At 40.4% G+C, this 12980-nt stretch overlaps 1 protein-coding gene across 1 annotated transcript in view; it reads left to right on the forward strand.

Annotated features, from left to right (window-relative positions):
- Window positions 1-12007, forward strand: part of qrfprb (pyroglutamylated RFamide peptide receptor b) — a 30119-nt gene extending 18112 nt beyond the window's left edge. The window contains exons 3-6 of the mRNA XM_088323458.1: window positions 1835-1896; window positions 6062-6297; window positions 11418-11515; window positions 11596-12007. Of these exons, the coding sequence (XP_088179584.1) occupies window positions 1835-1896; window positions 6062-6297; window positions 11418-11515; window positions 11596-11984 (785 nt within the window). The 3' untranslated portion in view covers window positions 11985-12007. The remainder of the gene's footprint in view (window positions 1-1834; window positions 1897-6061; window positions 6298-11417; window positions 11516-11595) is intronic.
- Window positions 12008-12980: the final 973 nt, after the last annotated feature.

Raw genomic sequence — 12980 nt, forward strand, 5'->3', positions numbered from 1 at the left:
TGTATGTTCTCCCCGTGCTTGCGTGGGTTTCCTCCGGGCACTCCGGTTTCCTCCCACGTTCCAAAAACATGCATTTCAGGTGAATTGGCCGGTCCAGATTGTCCCTAGGTGTGAATGAGCGAATGAGTTGTCTGCCCCTGTGTGCCCTGCGATTGGCTGGCAACCAATTCAGGGTGTCCCCTGCCCACTGCCCGGAGATGGCTGGGATGGGCTCCAGCCCCCCCGCGACCCTAATGAGGATAAGCGGTACGGCTGATGAGATGAGAGATGAGATGAGATAAATGGGTATGAGTGAGCATATAAATGGTTGTCTGTTTCTATGTGTCCTGCGACTGGCTGGTAACCAGTTCGGGGTGTCCCCTGCCCAAAGATTACTGGGATGGGCTCCAGGACCCTGCAACCCCACTGAGGATAAGTGGTGCAGATAATGGATGGATATTTATATTGATATGGGTCACAGGGCACGGCAGAACAGTGGTTAGCGTGTGCATGGCACAGTTCTGAGGTCATAGGTTTAAATCCACCTACCAACCTTCCTGTGCAGGGTTTGCATGTTCTCCCCGTATTTGCGTGGGTTTCTCCCGGGCACTCCGGTTTCCTCCCACATTCCCAAAACATGCATTTCAGGTTAATTGGCCCAAATTGGCCCTTGGTGTGAATGAGCGAGTGAGTTGTCTGTCTCTGTGTGTCCTGCGACTGGCTGGCTACCAGTTCAGGGTGTCCCCTGCCCACTGCCCAAAGATAGCTGGGATGGGCTCCATTACCCCCGCGACCCTACTGAGGATAAGCGGTGCAGGTAATGGATGGATATTTATATTGATATGGGTCGCAAGTTCTGTCATTATTATTATTTCATACATTTATTAAATCATTTAACATCACACAGTGAAATGAAATGTGTTGAAGAATACGTATTGCTCTCAAATAAAAAAAAATGTCTTTGCCTTTATGGCATGGGTTATGTGGTACATGATTTCAAGCATAAATAAAATTGCTTTGAAATAATGACTCCTGGAAGACTGTAATTGCCGTAAAAGCACTTGACCTATATGCAATGCTCTTTACGGACCCCGAATGGCCCTACTGTTGTTTGCTTAATGCAGGGGTCTCAAACCTGCGGCCCCAAGGATGATAGTTTGAGGCCCCCGCCCAAATATTAAAGTTAAAGGCCCAGTGTGTATTATTTTCCCACTAGATGTCGCTGTATTCTGTCATGCAACAGAAAACAAGTGCTAAAAGCACAAGAAAAATAACAAAATACAGAGACTTTAAAAGAAGAGAAGAAAATAAAATGAAAAAATAAAAAAACGAAAAGGAAAATATATAAAAACGAGAGAAAAATGAAGAAAAAAAGAAAGAAAACATTAAAGAAAACTCAAAAAAAGAAAAGAAAAAACTATTTCTTTTTGTTTTTGTGTTTTTTCTCTTTAATTCGGTTTCTCTGTCTTTCCTTTTCCCCATATTCCTTTTTTTGCTATCTTTTCCCCTACTTTTCTTTGTATTCCCATTTTCCTTATTGCCCCCTTTTCCTACTTCTTCTTCCTTGTTTTTATTCCTTCTCCCCAAAAATATTTTCCCTTTTTGTCTTTCTTTGAAAAAGGCTGGGTAAAAAGAGTGCTTTTTGCTCACTTTCAGTTTCTGTAGTTTGTAGTCTTTCTTGGACTCATTTGGTTGTTCTACACATTACAGCGACATCTAGTTGAAAACCCTATTTGGCCCAACCATACCCGGATCCTAGCTTCAGCGTCCCCCAACTCAATTGAGTTTGAGACCCCTGGCTTAGTGCAACTCCAAGGCTTCATTAGCACGCTGTGTAAATGTTTTTTTGTTGCAGGGCTGGTGTGGATTGCCTCAGTGATTGTGGGCTCACCTATGCTGTTTGTCCAGCAACTCAAAGTGAGTCCTGCACACATCCTAACGCAGAAAGAACGGACATTTGCAATTAGGAAAGAACAACAGACAAAAATAAGTGAAGGATTATTCATTACATATGGTGTTTCTAACCAGTGATGGCAGTGAATGGTCAGTGCAAGTTACAAATACAACCAGCTCATTGGCCCTAGGGTTGGGAAGTCACAGGTTCAACTCGAGTCGTACCTAAGACTTACAACATTGGTACAGATTGCCTCCTTGCTTGGCGCTCAGCCTTAGGGGTTTGGAATTGGGGGTCCTGGTCACCGAATAACTAAACATCGGGAAAAATCAATAACAAAACATATAGTTTAAAAAAAAAAAAAAATCCAACATAGTGTCCCGACTATAAGTTGCAGGTTTTTTTTCATCGTTAGGTGCGACTTACAGTGGCTTGCATAACTATTTGGCCCCCTTGAACTTTGTGACCTTTTGCCACATTTCAGACTTCATAGATCAAGATATAAAACTGTAATTTCTTGTGAAGAATTAACAATAAGTGGGACACAATCATGAAGTGGAACACACTTTATTGAATGTTTTAAACTTTTTTAACAAATAAAAACAAAGTGGGTGTGCAAAATTATTCAGCCCCTTTACTTTCAGTGCAGCAAACTCTGTCCAGAAGTTCAGTGAGGATCTCTGATTCAATGTTGATCTAAATGACTAACAATGATAAATGGAATCCACCTGTGTGTAATCAAATCACTGAGTAAATACACCTGCACTGTGATAGTCTCAGAGGTCTGTTTAAAGCGCAGAGAGCATCATGAAGAGCGAGGAAGTCAAGTCATTTTTATTTGTATAGCCCTTAATCACAAAGAGTCTCAAAGGGCTGCACAGGTTATTACACAGACTATTATTTCAGACAATTATTACACCATCCCCTGATCTGGAACAAACATGAGGGCAAGGAAATACTCAAAAACCTCAACATGAGGAAAATGAAGAAACCTTGAGAAGGGACCGCACATGTGGTATCCCCCTTCCAGGATGAGCAGGCTGCAATGGATGTTGCAATAACAAATAATACTCAGATATTGTCCACAAAAAGTATAGGTTATTCATATGCTATACAGTATAAGTGTGTTTTAAGCTTAGATTTAAACATTTCCACTGAGGTTGCAGATAGAAATCGCAGGGGGACGAGCATTCCACAGCACCGGTGCCCGGATGGAGACCGCTCTCGAACCTGCAGAACACTTCTTGGCTCTTGGGATCACAAGTAGACCGGCGCTTTCAGAACGAAGGCTTCGGACCAGAACATAGGGGGAAATCAGATCTGAAAGATATGAGGGAGCAAGTCCATGTATGATTTTGTATAATACTAAGAGAACCTTGAAATAACATCTTAGGCTAACAGGGAGCCAATGCAGGTTAGCCAAAATCGGCGTGATGTGATCGGAATTTTTAGTCCTAGTTAAAAGCCTCGCTGCAGCATTTTGTACCAGCTGAAGACTCTTGATTCTGGATTTCGGGAGACCGTAGAGTAGTGCATTACAGTAATCGAGACGGGAGGTAACAAACGCGTGAATTATGATCTCCGCATCCGACTGAGACAGCATAGGACGAATTTTGGCAAGGTTGCGAAGATGGAAAAAAAGCAGTTCTAGTAATTTTCTTCACGGGTGTTTGAAAGGACAGATCGGGGTCAAATATGACACCTAGATATTTAACTGAGTCACTCTGTGTGATGTGACATTTGTCAATGTTCACAGCAGTTTTTGAGAATAAGTCACGGCATTTAAATGGACCAATAACTAACATTTCGTTCTTTTCAGAGTTAAGACGCAAAAAATTGAGTGACATCCACTCTTTTATCTCAGTGAGGCAAGCCTCCAAATTTCCACAATTTAGTGTGGCAGATTCCTCCAACGGAAGATATAGTCGAGTGTCATCTGCGTAGCAGTGGAAACTGATATTACACTTGCGAATAATATCACCTAATGGAAGCATGTAAATGCTGAAAAGAAGGGGGCCAGGTACTGAACCCTGCGGAACACCACAGGTAACACTAAAGGGCTCAGATGTCACACACCAGGAACACACCAGGCAGGTCCCAGATACTGTTGTGGAGAAGTTTAAAGCTAGATTTGGATACAAAAAAATTCCCAAGCTTTAAACTTCCCAAGGAGCACTGTGCAAGCAATAATATTAAAATGGAAGGAGTATCAGACCACTGCAAATCTACTAAGATCAGGCCGTCCCCCTAAACTTTCAGCTCATACAAAGAGAAAACTGATCAGAGATGCAGCCAAGAGGCACATGATCACTCTGGATGAACTGCAGAGGTCTACAGCTGAGGAGGGAGAATCTGTCCATTGGACAACAATCAGTCGTATACTGCACAAATCTGGCCTTCATGAAAGAGTGGCAAGAAGGAAGTCATTTCTTAAAGATATCCATTAAAGGTGTCATTTAAAGTTATAAAGGTAGTGTGATCCCAATCGATGTAAGCCAAAGCACGGTACAGTTCCCCAGTTTGCCATACAGTGGTACCTCTACTTACAAATACCAAACATGTGGAAGAAGGTGCTCCGGTCAGATGAGACCAAAATCGAACTTTTTGGCAACAATGCAGGACGTTATGTTTGGCGTAAAAGCAGCTCAGCCCATTACCCTCAACGCACCATCCCCACAGTCAAACATGGTGGTGGCAGCATCATGGTTTAGGCCTGCTTTTCTTCAGCAGGGACAGGGAAGATGGTTAAAATTGATGGAAAGATGGATGGAGCCAAATACAGGACCATTCTGGAAGAAAACCTGATGGTGTCCGCAAAAGACCTGAGACTGGGGCGGAGATTTGTCTTCCAACAAGCAAAGCGCCTTTGTTTTTACAGGAAGCATTGTTTAGATATCTGAGGTTTCAAAATTACGGTATATAATAAAAAAAGAAAAAAAAAGCCCCGCAGTGAAAGTTCTATTTGAAATGGATCCCTTCACAAAATGCCGTTGTTTTTTAAGTTTTCTTGGAAACAGATATTTTCAAGAAACTTAGCCATCTTCAACTGTTTTTGCGCTAAAAAGCTAAATTTTCTGCTGGCCTTAAAAAATGAGTAAATATGGGAGAGAAAAAAATCTGGCACCCACATTTGAGAAAAACATAATAAGTTGAACAAGTTAATTGAGACATACTGAGGGATCAGACTCCTGAGGCATTTCATGATGATAGGTGTAAGGGTGACTGGGGGATAATCATTAAGGCTGAATGCAGGTAACCTTTTTTTGAATAAAGGAAGAATAATAAGTAATAATAAGTTATTAGCTGCTAAAAAGAGTGTACTTTTTGGGGACACTCAATTTCAGGGGTCTCTAACATTTTTCAGATAGAAAGGCAAACGGGTAATAAATTGAAAGCTGGCCCAAAGAGTAAAAAGCTATCTGAAGAGCGAAATAGAAAGCTTAAACCTAGATAGCTAGCTAGAAAAGAGGCCAAAATGTAGCTTGACAACTAGCAAAAAAGATAAAATATTAACTACAAAAAATATCTCAAATGCTAACTAGCTAGCCTGTTAAAGGGGTAGGAAAATAGCTAGCTATAGAGCTATGGTAGTCAGAAAGCTAGCCAATCTACCTATCATCAGTTTTTGCTCATTTGCTCTATAAAACCCATACATTGGAATTTATTTTTTTGTATTTCCCGTTAAATATAATAAAAAGATGAATAAAGAAAAAATAATACATGAATAGATTCTCATTCTTTTGTTTTAGTGAATTGCTTGAAAATAGTTGTCAATACTTGAATATACTGTATATTTTTGGAGTGGACTGGAATTTATTTGAATTACAAAAAATTAACTTATGTTATTATTTTGTTGTTATGATGTTATAAACCTGTTAATCAAAAATGGAGTTAAATAGACTAAACCAATAAAAAAAAATCATTTTATTAGAAAATCACTGTGACCCAGCACTAGTGAGTTATATTTAGAACCGATACGCGGGCACCTCACCTGTTGGATACCCTGAATTCAACGGCAGCGAATGAGTTAACCGTCAGACGGCAATTCATATGTTCAGCAATCTTTGGTCAAACATAAATTCCATTAGTTCCAAAGCCATGTGAACCAATGAATGTGTGACATTTAAAGGTCACACTGGTTTGACAGCCACGCTCATCTTGAAGTATCTTCTTCTTTCAATGGCTCAGGTCAAGTATGACTTTGTGTACGACCGCCACCACGTGTGCTGCCAAGAAAGCTGGCGATCAGTGATGGACCGGCAGGCGTACACCACCTTTATCATGGTGGCACTCTTCCTGCTTCCCCTCATCACCATGCTCTATCTGTACACCCGCATCGCCTTCGAGTTGTGGATACGCAAGAGGGTCGGCGACTCGTCGGTCCTCAACACCATGAATCATCGGGAGCTAGTCAAAATGGACAGGTAGGATTTACCCTAAATTCCAGACTACCTGAGAAGGCGCATGCTCAAATTGATTACTTGTGAAGGTTACAAAGTCTGTGATCCTGCAGATAAACTAAATACAGTTATACATCTACTTAGGATTGTAATTCGTTCTGGGAGTAGCTCGTAACCTGAAACATTTGTAAGTAGAGACACCTTTTTAATGTAAATGTGCTAATCTGTTCCAACACCTGCAAAAGTACGATTTTTTTTTTTAAATAAATCTTAAAAGATGACCGCACAATAAACAAAAACGGGAGGCCTATTATGTAAAATAACAAAAACAAAGAATAAAGGAAATAAAAATATTCATTCGACTTTTTGCCTCGCAATTCTTGAAAAACAGATCCAATACACTCTGCTTTTGACAGCTTTTGGAAATCCGTCAGAAATGCGCATAGCAAACCTAGCGATAGCCCAACTTGTCAACACTTTCCCCAGGTGATTCCTTTCCACAAATTCCAAGACTTCATGGAATTTTGCTAAAATGTATTTTATTTGGGCTGATGGAATGATGGCTCTGTCTTCTTCCCTGCCATCTTGCGGGAGCCTCTTCTCCTCGTTGTCTCTGAATTCTCAACTGTGACGTGACGCGAAGAGCATGCTGGATACACGCATGTGCATCAGGTTGCCAGGCAGATTAAAAGCGATAGCCAGTTTGCTTACTTTCTGGGAAATCTAGAAGCGGTAAATAGCTGCGCCTACTGTACTGTATTTTTGACTTTGTATCCTTTTGCGCCTTTCGAGTGTGCATGCATTCCTTCTCTCCCCAACATATTGTGAACACGTTACGCTATTGGGTCCTCAATCCTGATTCCTGCCCTGGTTTGTGAGACTTTGTATCTAGGCAATCTAAATTCCGGACAACATAGTAAACCTGATTAAAAGCAATTATCTAAAATTTAAGAGTGAAACTCAATTTTTCCTTCATAGACATCGCCCCGTATTTTAATCTGCAGGCTTGAACAGCCATAAGATAAAATAATTTACATTAATTTCTCCCATTTTCAAACCTGGTGCACACCTGCTGCTAACCGTAATTTTCCGTTGATGTCTTAGGCTGCAGAATGCCAACAGCGCCGTGCCCTGACCCCTTTTTTAGATGCGTTTTTTTTTTTCCAGTTACGCTTCGGGTTATTTACATCATGTGTTTTACAAAGCAAGTACATATTTCCTGTATGGCTTAAAAAAATAAGCCCTATAGTCCTAGACAACAGCGCCAGGGCAACAATACTGTAGAGAATTGTGCTAGATAGCAACATAGATATGTCTTTTTGAGTTGTCATTTGTGGTTGCTGCAATAATTCGCCAAATTAAATTCACTTTTTACCGTTCCTTGTATCCACAAGAAAACTAGAGCAACCTGACATTGGCGCAGATGATACAGAATTTAGAAGTGTAATGTTTCTGATATCTACTCTAATGTATAAAACAAGGACCTGGTTCGTGAGTGAAAAGTTGAATTATTGTAATGAACGTTGTAAACATTTATTAAAATACTACTCTCAAACCGTCCGTTTTGCTCCTGTATCATATGCAGTGTTAGGCGCATTACCTTTAAAAGTAATTAGTTATCACTACTTCTTCTAAAACGTAACCAAGTTAGTAACTGAATAATTGTATTGTAAAAGTAACTAGTTACCAGGGAAATGTTGTAGTATGTCAAAGAATTTGTAACTTTGCGAGCAGTATTCAAGTCAGTTGAATAAAAAAACAGACCAGGACCTCATAATATTTAATGTACCTTAACCACTAGATTTGTAGAGGCACCATTTCCTGTGGTGTGTCTTGGGAAAGTACAGCCTAAAGTGCAACAAAAATAAACATTAAACAATACAATGAAATAACAATCGGCATGTACATAAACTCGCACGATAAAGTACGAAAACACGCACGAAAATGTACGTAAACACACATAACGTACGTAAATACACACAACTTTTGCGATGCTGCAGGATGAATTTGCATGTCTGGAATTTTATCTCTGAGCCATTTGTACTCATGAAAAGAACCATAACTGGCTTGCGAGTCATCGATTCCTGACCCCAGCCTTAGAACACCCTCTCATCTCTCCTGCACCAATCATGTCATGTTTATTTGAATAGCTATTAATCACAAGAAGTCTTAAATGGCTGTACAGACGATACACAGACATCATCAACATTAAATATAGTAACATAATTCTTATAATCTATTAAATACAATTGTGTTTTAAACTGAAATTAATAGTCAAGTTTATTTGTATAGCCCATAATCACAGAGTCTCAAAGGGCTGCACAGACCAGATTATTGCAAACCACAGACTATTATTAATACCCTTCCACTGAGGTTGCAGATCGAATCTCAGAGGGCAGACTCAATTTTAAGTATTTCTTTTTACTACCCAAGTGAAAAGTCTCATAACAAGAAGAAAAATACTTGAATATGAACAACTTTCTGCACATCGGGTAAGAATTTATTACAGTACCAGTTCCTCAGAAAGACAATTTTAGAGACTGATGTCATGAAATAGTAGGTTTAGTGGGCAAGTGCCGATACCAGTTACAGTGGAACCTCGGTTCTCGACCATAATCCGTTCCAGAACCCTGTTCGAAAACCGATTTGGTCGATCACCGAAAGTCGTTTTTCCCATTAAAAGTAATGTAAAATCGTTTTAATCCGTTCCAACACCCTGAATGTTTACCATGAACGTAAACATGAGGCTAACCCAGGCTAATCGTACGTTGGCGTTAGCGTAATCTTTCGTATGCGAGATTACGGTAACATGAACGTGTAAAAATTAAAAAATCAGGTCGTTTACACGTCATTTAGCACCCGGGTCTCCACAACAAGTGGCTAGCGCTTCATTGGAAAGGGAGCTCCGTTCCAACACCCTGAATGTTTTACGTAAACAAAGCTAACCCAGGCTAATTGTACGTTCGCGTTACCGTAATCTTCCGTACGAAAGATAACGCGAACATGAACGTGTAAAAATAAAAGAAGGATTATAAATAGGATTTCTTACCTTTGTGGTGGACGGTGGGGAGAGAAAAATCATCAAAAGTTTTTCAACCTCTTCCAAAACTTGCGGCAGTTGCTTGCTTAGAGCGCTAACTTCCTTAGCCGCATCACTTGATTTCACAGCCTCCTTATTCTTTACTATCGTATTGATAATAGATTTAGCCATGCTGTATTCACTAGCAAGATCGGAAATTCGTACACCTCTTTCATATTTAGCTATTATGTATTTCTTAAAGGCAATAGTTTTACAAACAACTTGTCTTTTTTCACCTGTCCTGCTTGCACCGACCTTCTTTGGAGGCATAATTGGGGGCTAAAACACCCGTACGCCGCTCAGCATCGCACCCTAGCGTACTGGCGTTCAAACTCCGATTTTTTGACCTAACAGCGAAGCAAGAATTTTTTGAAATTTTGGGTCGAACACCGATTTGTCCGAACTGAGAAGCGTTCGAAAACCGAGGTTCCACTGTATCAGAAAAGCTCCAATACCCGACTGTAAAGGCGGGGTACGTAGTTTGAGGTGCCCTTAAAAATTGAAGCTTAATAGAGAAAATATTTAAGTATGTGTTAACAATGCCCAACTGACTTATCTTACCTTTATCATCGGAGACCATTAGGCTGGAGAAAAGGAGCCAGGGGAAATGGGGGGGAAGAGTAATTTCACACGTGTGGTCAAGGTTTTATTTTCTTCGAGGATGAAAATGGTGAAAATAAGAACAGGATTGTTGGGGCGGCAGTAGCTCAGGAGGTAGAGCGATCATTTTAGGATTAAGGGATCCCAGTTCAAATCCCGGCTTGTCCGTGTAACATGTCGAAGTGTCCTTGGGTAAGACACTGAACCCCCCAATAAGCAGGTTAGCGCCTTACATGGCTGCACAGACCACGGCCGCTATTGGGAAATGTGAAGCACAATGTAAAGCGCTTTGGGAAGTCATTGACTTGAAAAGCGCTATATAAATGCAGATCATTTAATTTCATTTTAAATACAGTCCAAATGCCAACCCATACCCCAAAAAATATTAAACTAGACCAGTTTATTGGAGCACATCTAAGAGACTTGTACGTGCATGCGCCACACAAGCAGCTTGACAGAGGCTGCAATGAGAATTTCAGCCAGAAGATGGCATAAGCAAGTTGAATATTAAGTAGTTACGGACGCAACCTTTAAGATATTAATACTTAAATGCTAGCCAATAGTAATAATCGGGTGGCATTAGCTCAGGAGGTAGAGCACTCGTCTTGGGATCGATCGCAGGTTCGATTCCCGGCTCCTCCGTGTTATATGTCGAAGTGTCCATGGGCAAGACACTGAATCCCTAATGCCCCTAATAAGCAGGTCGGCGCCTTGCATGGCTGCATGGCCGCGATTGGTGTGTGAGTGAATGGGTAAGTGTAAAGCACATGATAAAGCGCTTTGAGGGGTCATGGACTTGAAAAGCGCTATATATAAATGCAGACCATTTAATATACACTGCTTTCTAAAGGCCATTTAACAATCAAACATAAAATATATGGACAATTATCTTTAAATAAATTCAATACAGAGGGAAATATTTTCAGGGAATTTTCTATAAATACACCAATCTTTTGTTGAAGGAAAGGAATGATATGCATTAATTGCATAGGTAAGTATCAAACCAGTTAGGTTTTTCGTGTAAGAGTTCTAAATAATGGAACAACTTGCCCACAGAAATCAACGCCATTACAGCACAAATTACTCATGTCTAAATTGATAATGTGGTAAACTATTAACCATACATAATTAGTAAAATATAATATTTAAATTAGCAAAACCGTGTAAGTTTTAAAATAATCCAGGACCGGAAGTTGTCAACTAGCAGTTGTTAAACTTTGTTTGCTCAACATCAGCTGGAATCTTTGTATTCTAGCATGATTACACAGTCCCTGAAATCAATAATAATGAGATCTGTGACAATTCCAAAGCAACAGAGTTGATGTGGTTTATATAGAATGTCTCGAAACGTGAAACGGTCTTAGACTCTGGGACCTTTGGGATAAAAAAAAAATTCCTAAAATACTTAAAATACAGAGGCCAAAATGCACACCCGAAAGGAAAACTCTTAATGTTTGTCTTTCAGGAAAAAGAAGAGAGCCGTCAAGATGATGATCATAATTGTTCTACTGTTCACCGTTTGCTGGGCACCTTTCCACACCGTCCACATGCTCTTCGAATACTGTAAACACATCCGACAAAGTACATAAATCTTCGCTGTTTTTATGTTGCAAAACCATCACGACTTTCTGGCTTTTCTTCAGACGACCTGGAGAACAAGTACGATGACGTGACGCTCAACATGACCATAGCCGTGGTGCAGGCTATCGGCTTCTTCAACAGCTTCAACAATCCCATTGTGTACGCCTTCATGAACGAGAACTTCAAGAAGTGTTGCGTTTCGGCGCTCTCGCAGTGCATGCGGCAGCCCGGCCAGCACCCCGATGTTCAGGCTCCGCCTGTGCAGTTCATCAAACCTCAAACCAGAGAGGCCTTCCTGGAATTGGACTCGGGCCACGGCTCAAATCGGCGAGTGGCCGAGCAGGGGCCGTCGGGCTCGTCGCGTGGTGAGAGCTCCCTAGAGGAACTCGGGGAAAAACTCTCCACCATTCAAACAGAGCTTGCCGCTAACTCTAATTCTCAGGAGAAATGATCACCTAGGGCACAGTATCTAGCAAACTTAATGAGATTGGAACAGGGTTCTTTTGAAGCGGTCATTGCAGATGACTATGCAGAAATGACAGCTATGTAATTAACACTGTTTGTATGAACAATAAGAAAATAGTCTCATGGCACACTAACACTATGGCTATCGTACCGTGCCCCAAGGACGCTTGCTTTTGAAGAGCAGTTATAAAGGTAGTGTGATCCCAATCGATGTAAGCCAAAGCACGGTACAGTTCCCCAGTTTGCCATACAGTGGTACCTCTACTTACAAATATCTACATACAAAGGTTTCAGGTAAAAAAGTATCTGAACGAAAAAAAACTGCCTCTAGTTACAAAGGGTTTTCAGGATACAAAGTCAAAAATACAGTACGCGCTGCCAATCGCCGCTCCCGGAGTTCTACCTTGCCCATCCAGTGGGAATGCTTGAATCCCAGCATGTTCTTTGTGTTCCCTTCCTGCTTTGTAAACAGTCGTCTATATCAGTATTTTTCAACCAGTGTGCCGGGGCACAGTATTGTGCCGTGAGACCTTGTCTAGTGTTCTGCTGGAATTTGCCCAATTTTATCTTTCCAAAAAAAATCAGGCCATTATTCAGTATTTATGCTTTCTTAAGATGAGGAACTGTAAAAGTCATCCATATCAGTAGGTGGCAGTAGATTTTTATATACTTTTTATATACTGATTATCTGCTCATGAGATAGCACACTACATTTAAAAACTTTAACAAAGCGGTTTAAGAATGCACTGTAAAAAATAAAATCATAAATAAAGTACATCATTCCTATTTATTTTAAGTATTATTTTCTTCTTTTTGTATACTAATTATCTGCTTGTGAGGTAGTACAGTAAAATATTTGTCATAATTTCCTTTTCAAGCATTTTCGACGGACAGTGTGCCTCTGAACTTTTTTATAAATAAATGTGTACCTTGGTTCAAAAACAGTTGAAAAACAGTGGTTTAATGGTACTTCTATGAAGAG

Source organism: Urocampus carinirostris, chromosome 19 (assembly GCF_059441175.1).
Source record: "Urocampus carinirostris isolate Australia breed hairy pipefish chromosome 19, RoL_Ucar_1.0, whole genome shotgun sequence".
Taxonomy (NCBI): domain Eukaryota; kingdom Metazoa; phylum Chordata; class Actinopteri; order Syngnathiformes; family Syngnathidae; genus Urocampus; species Urocampus carinirostris.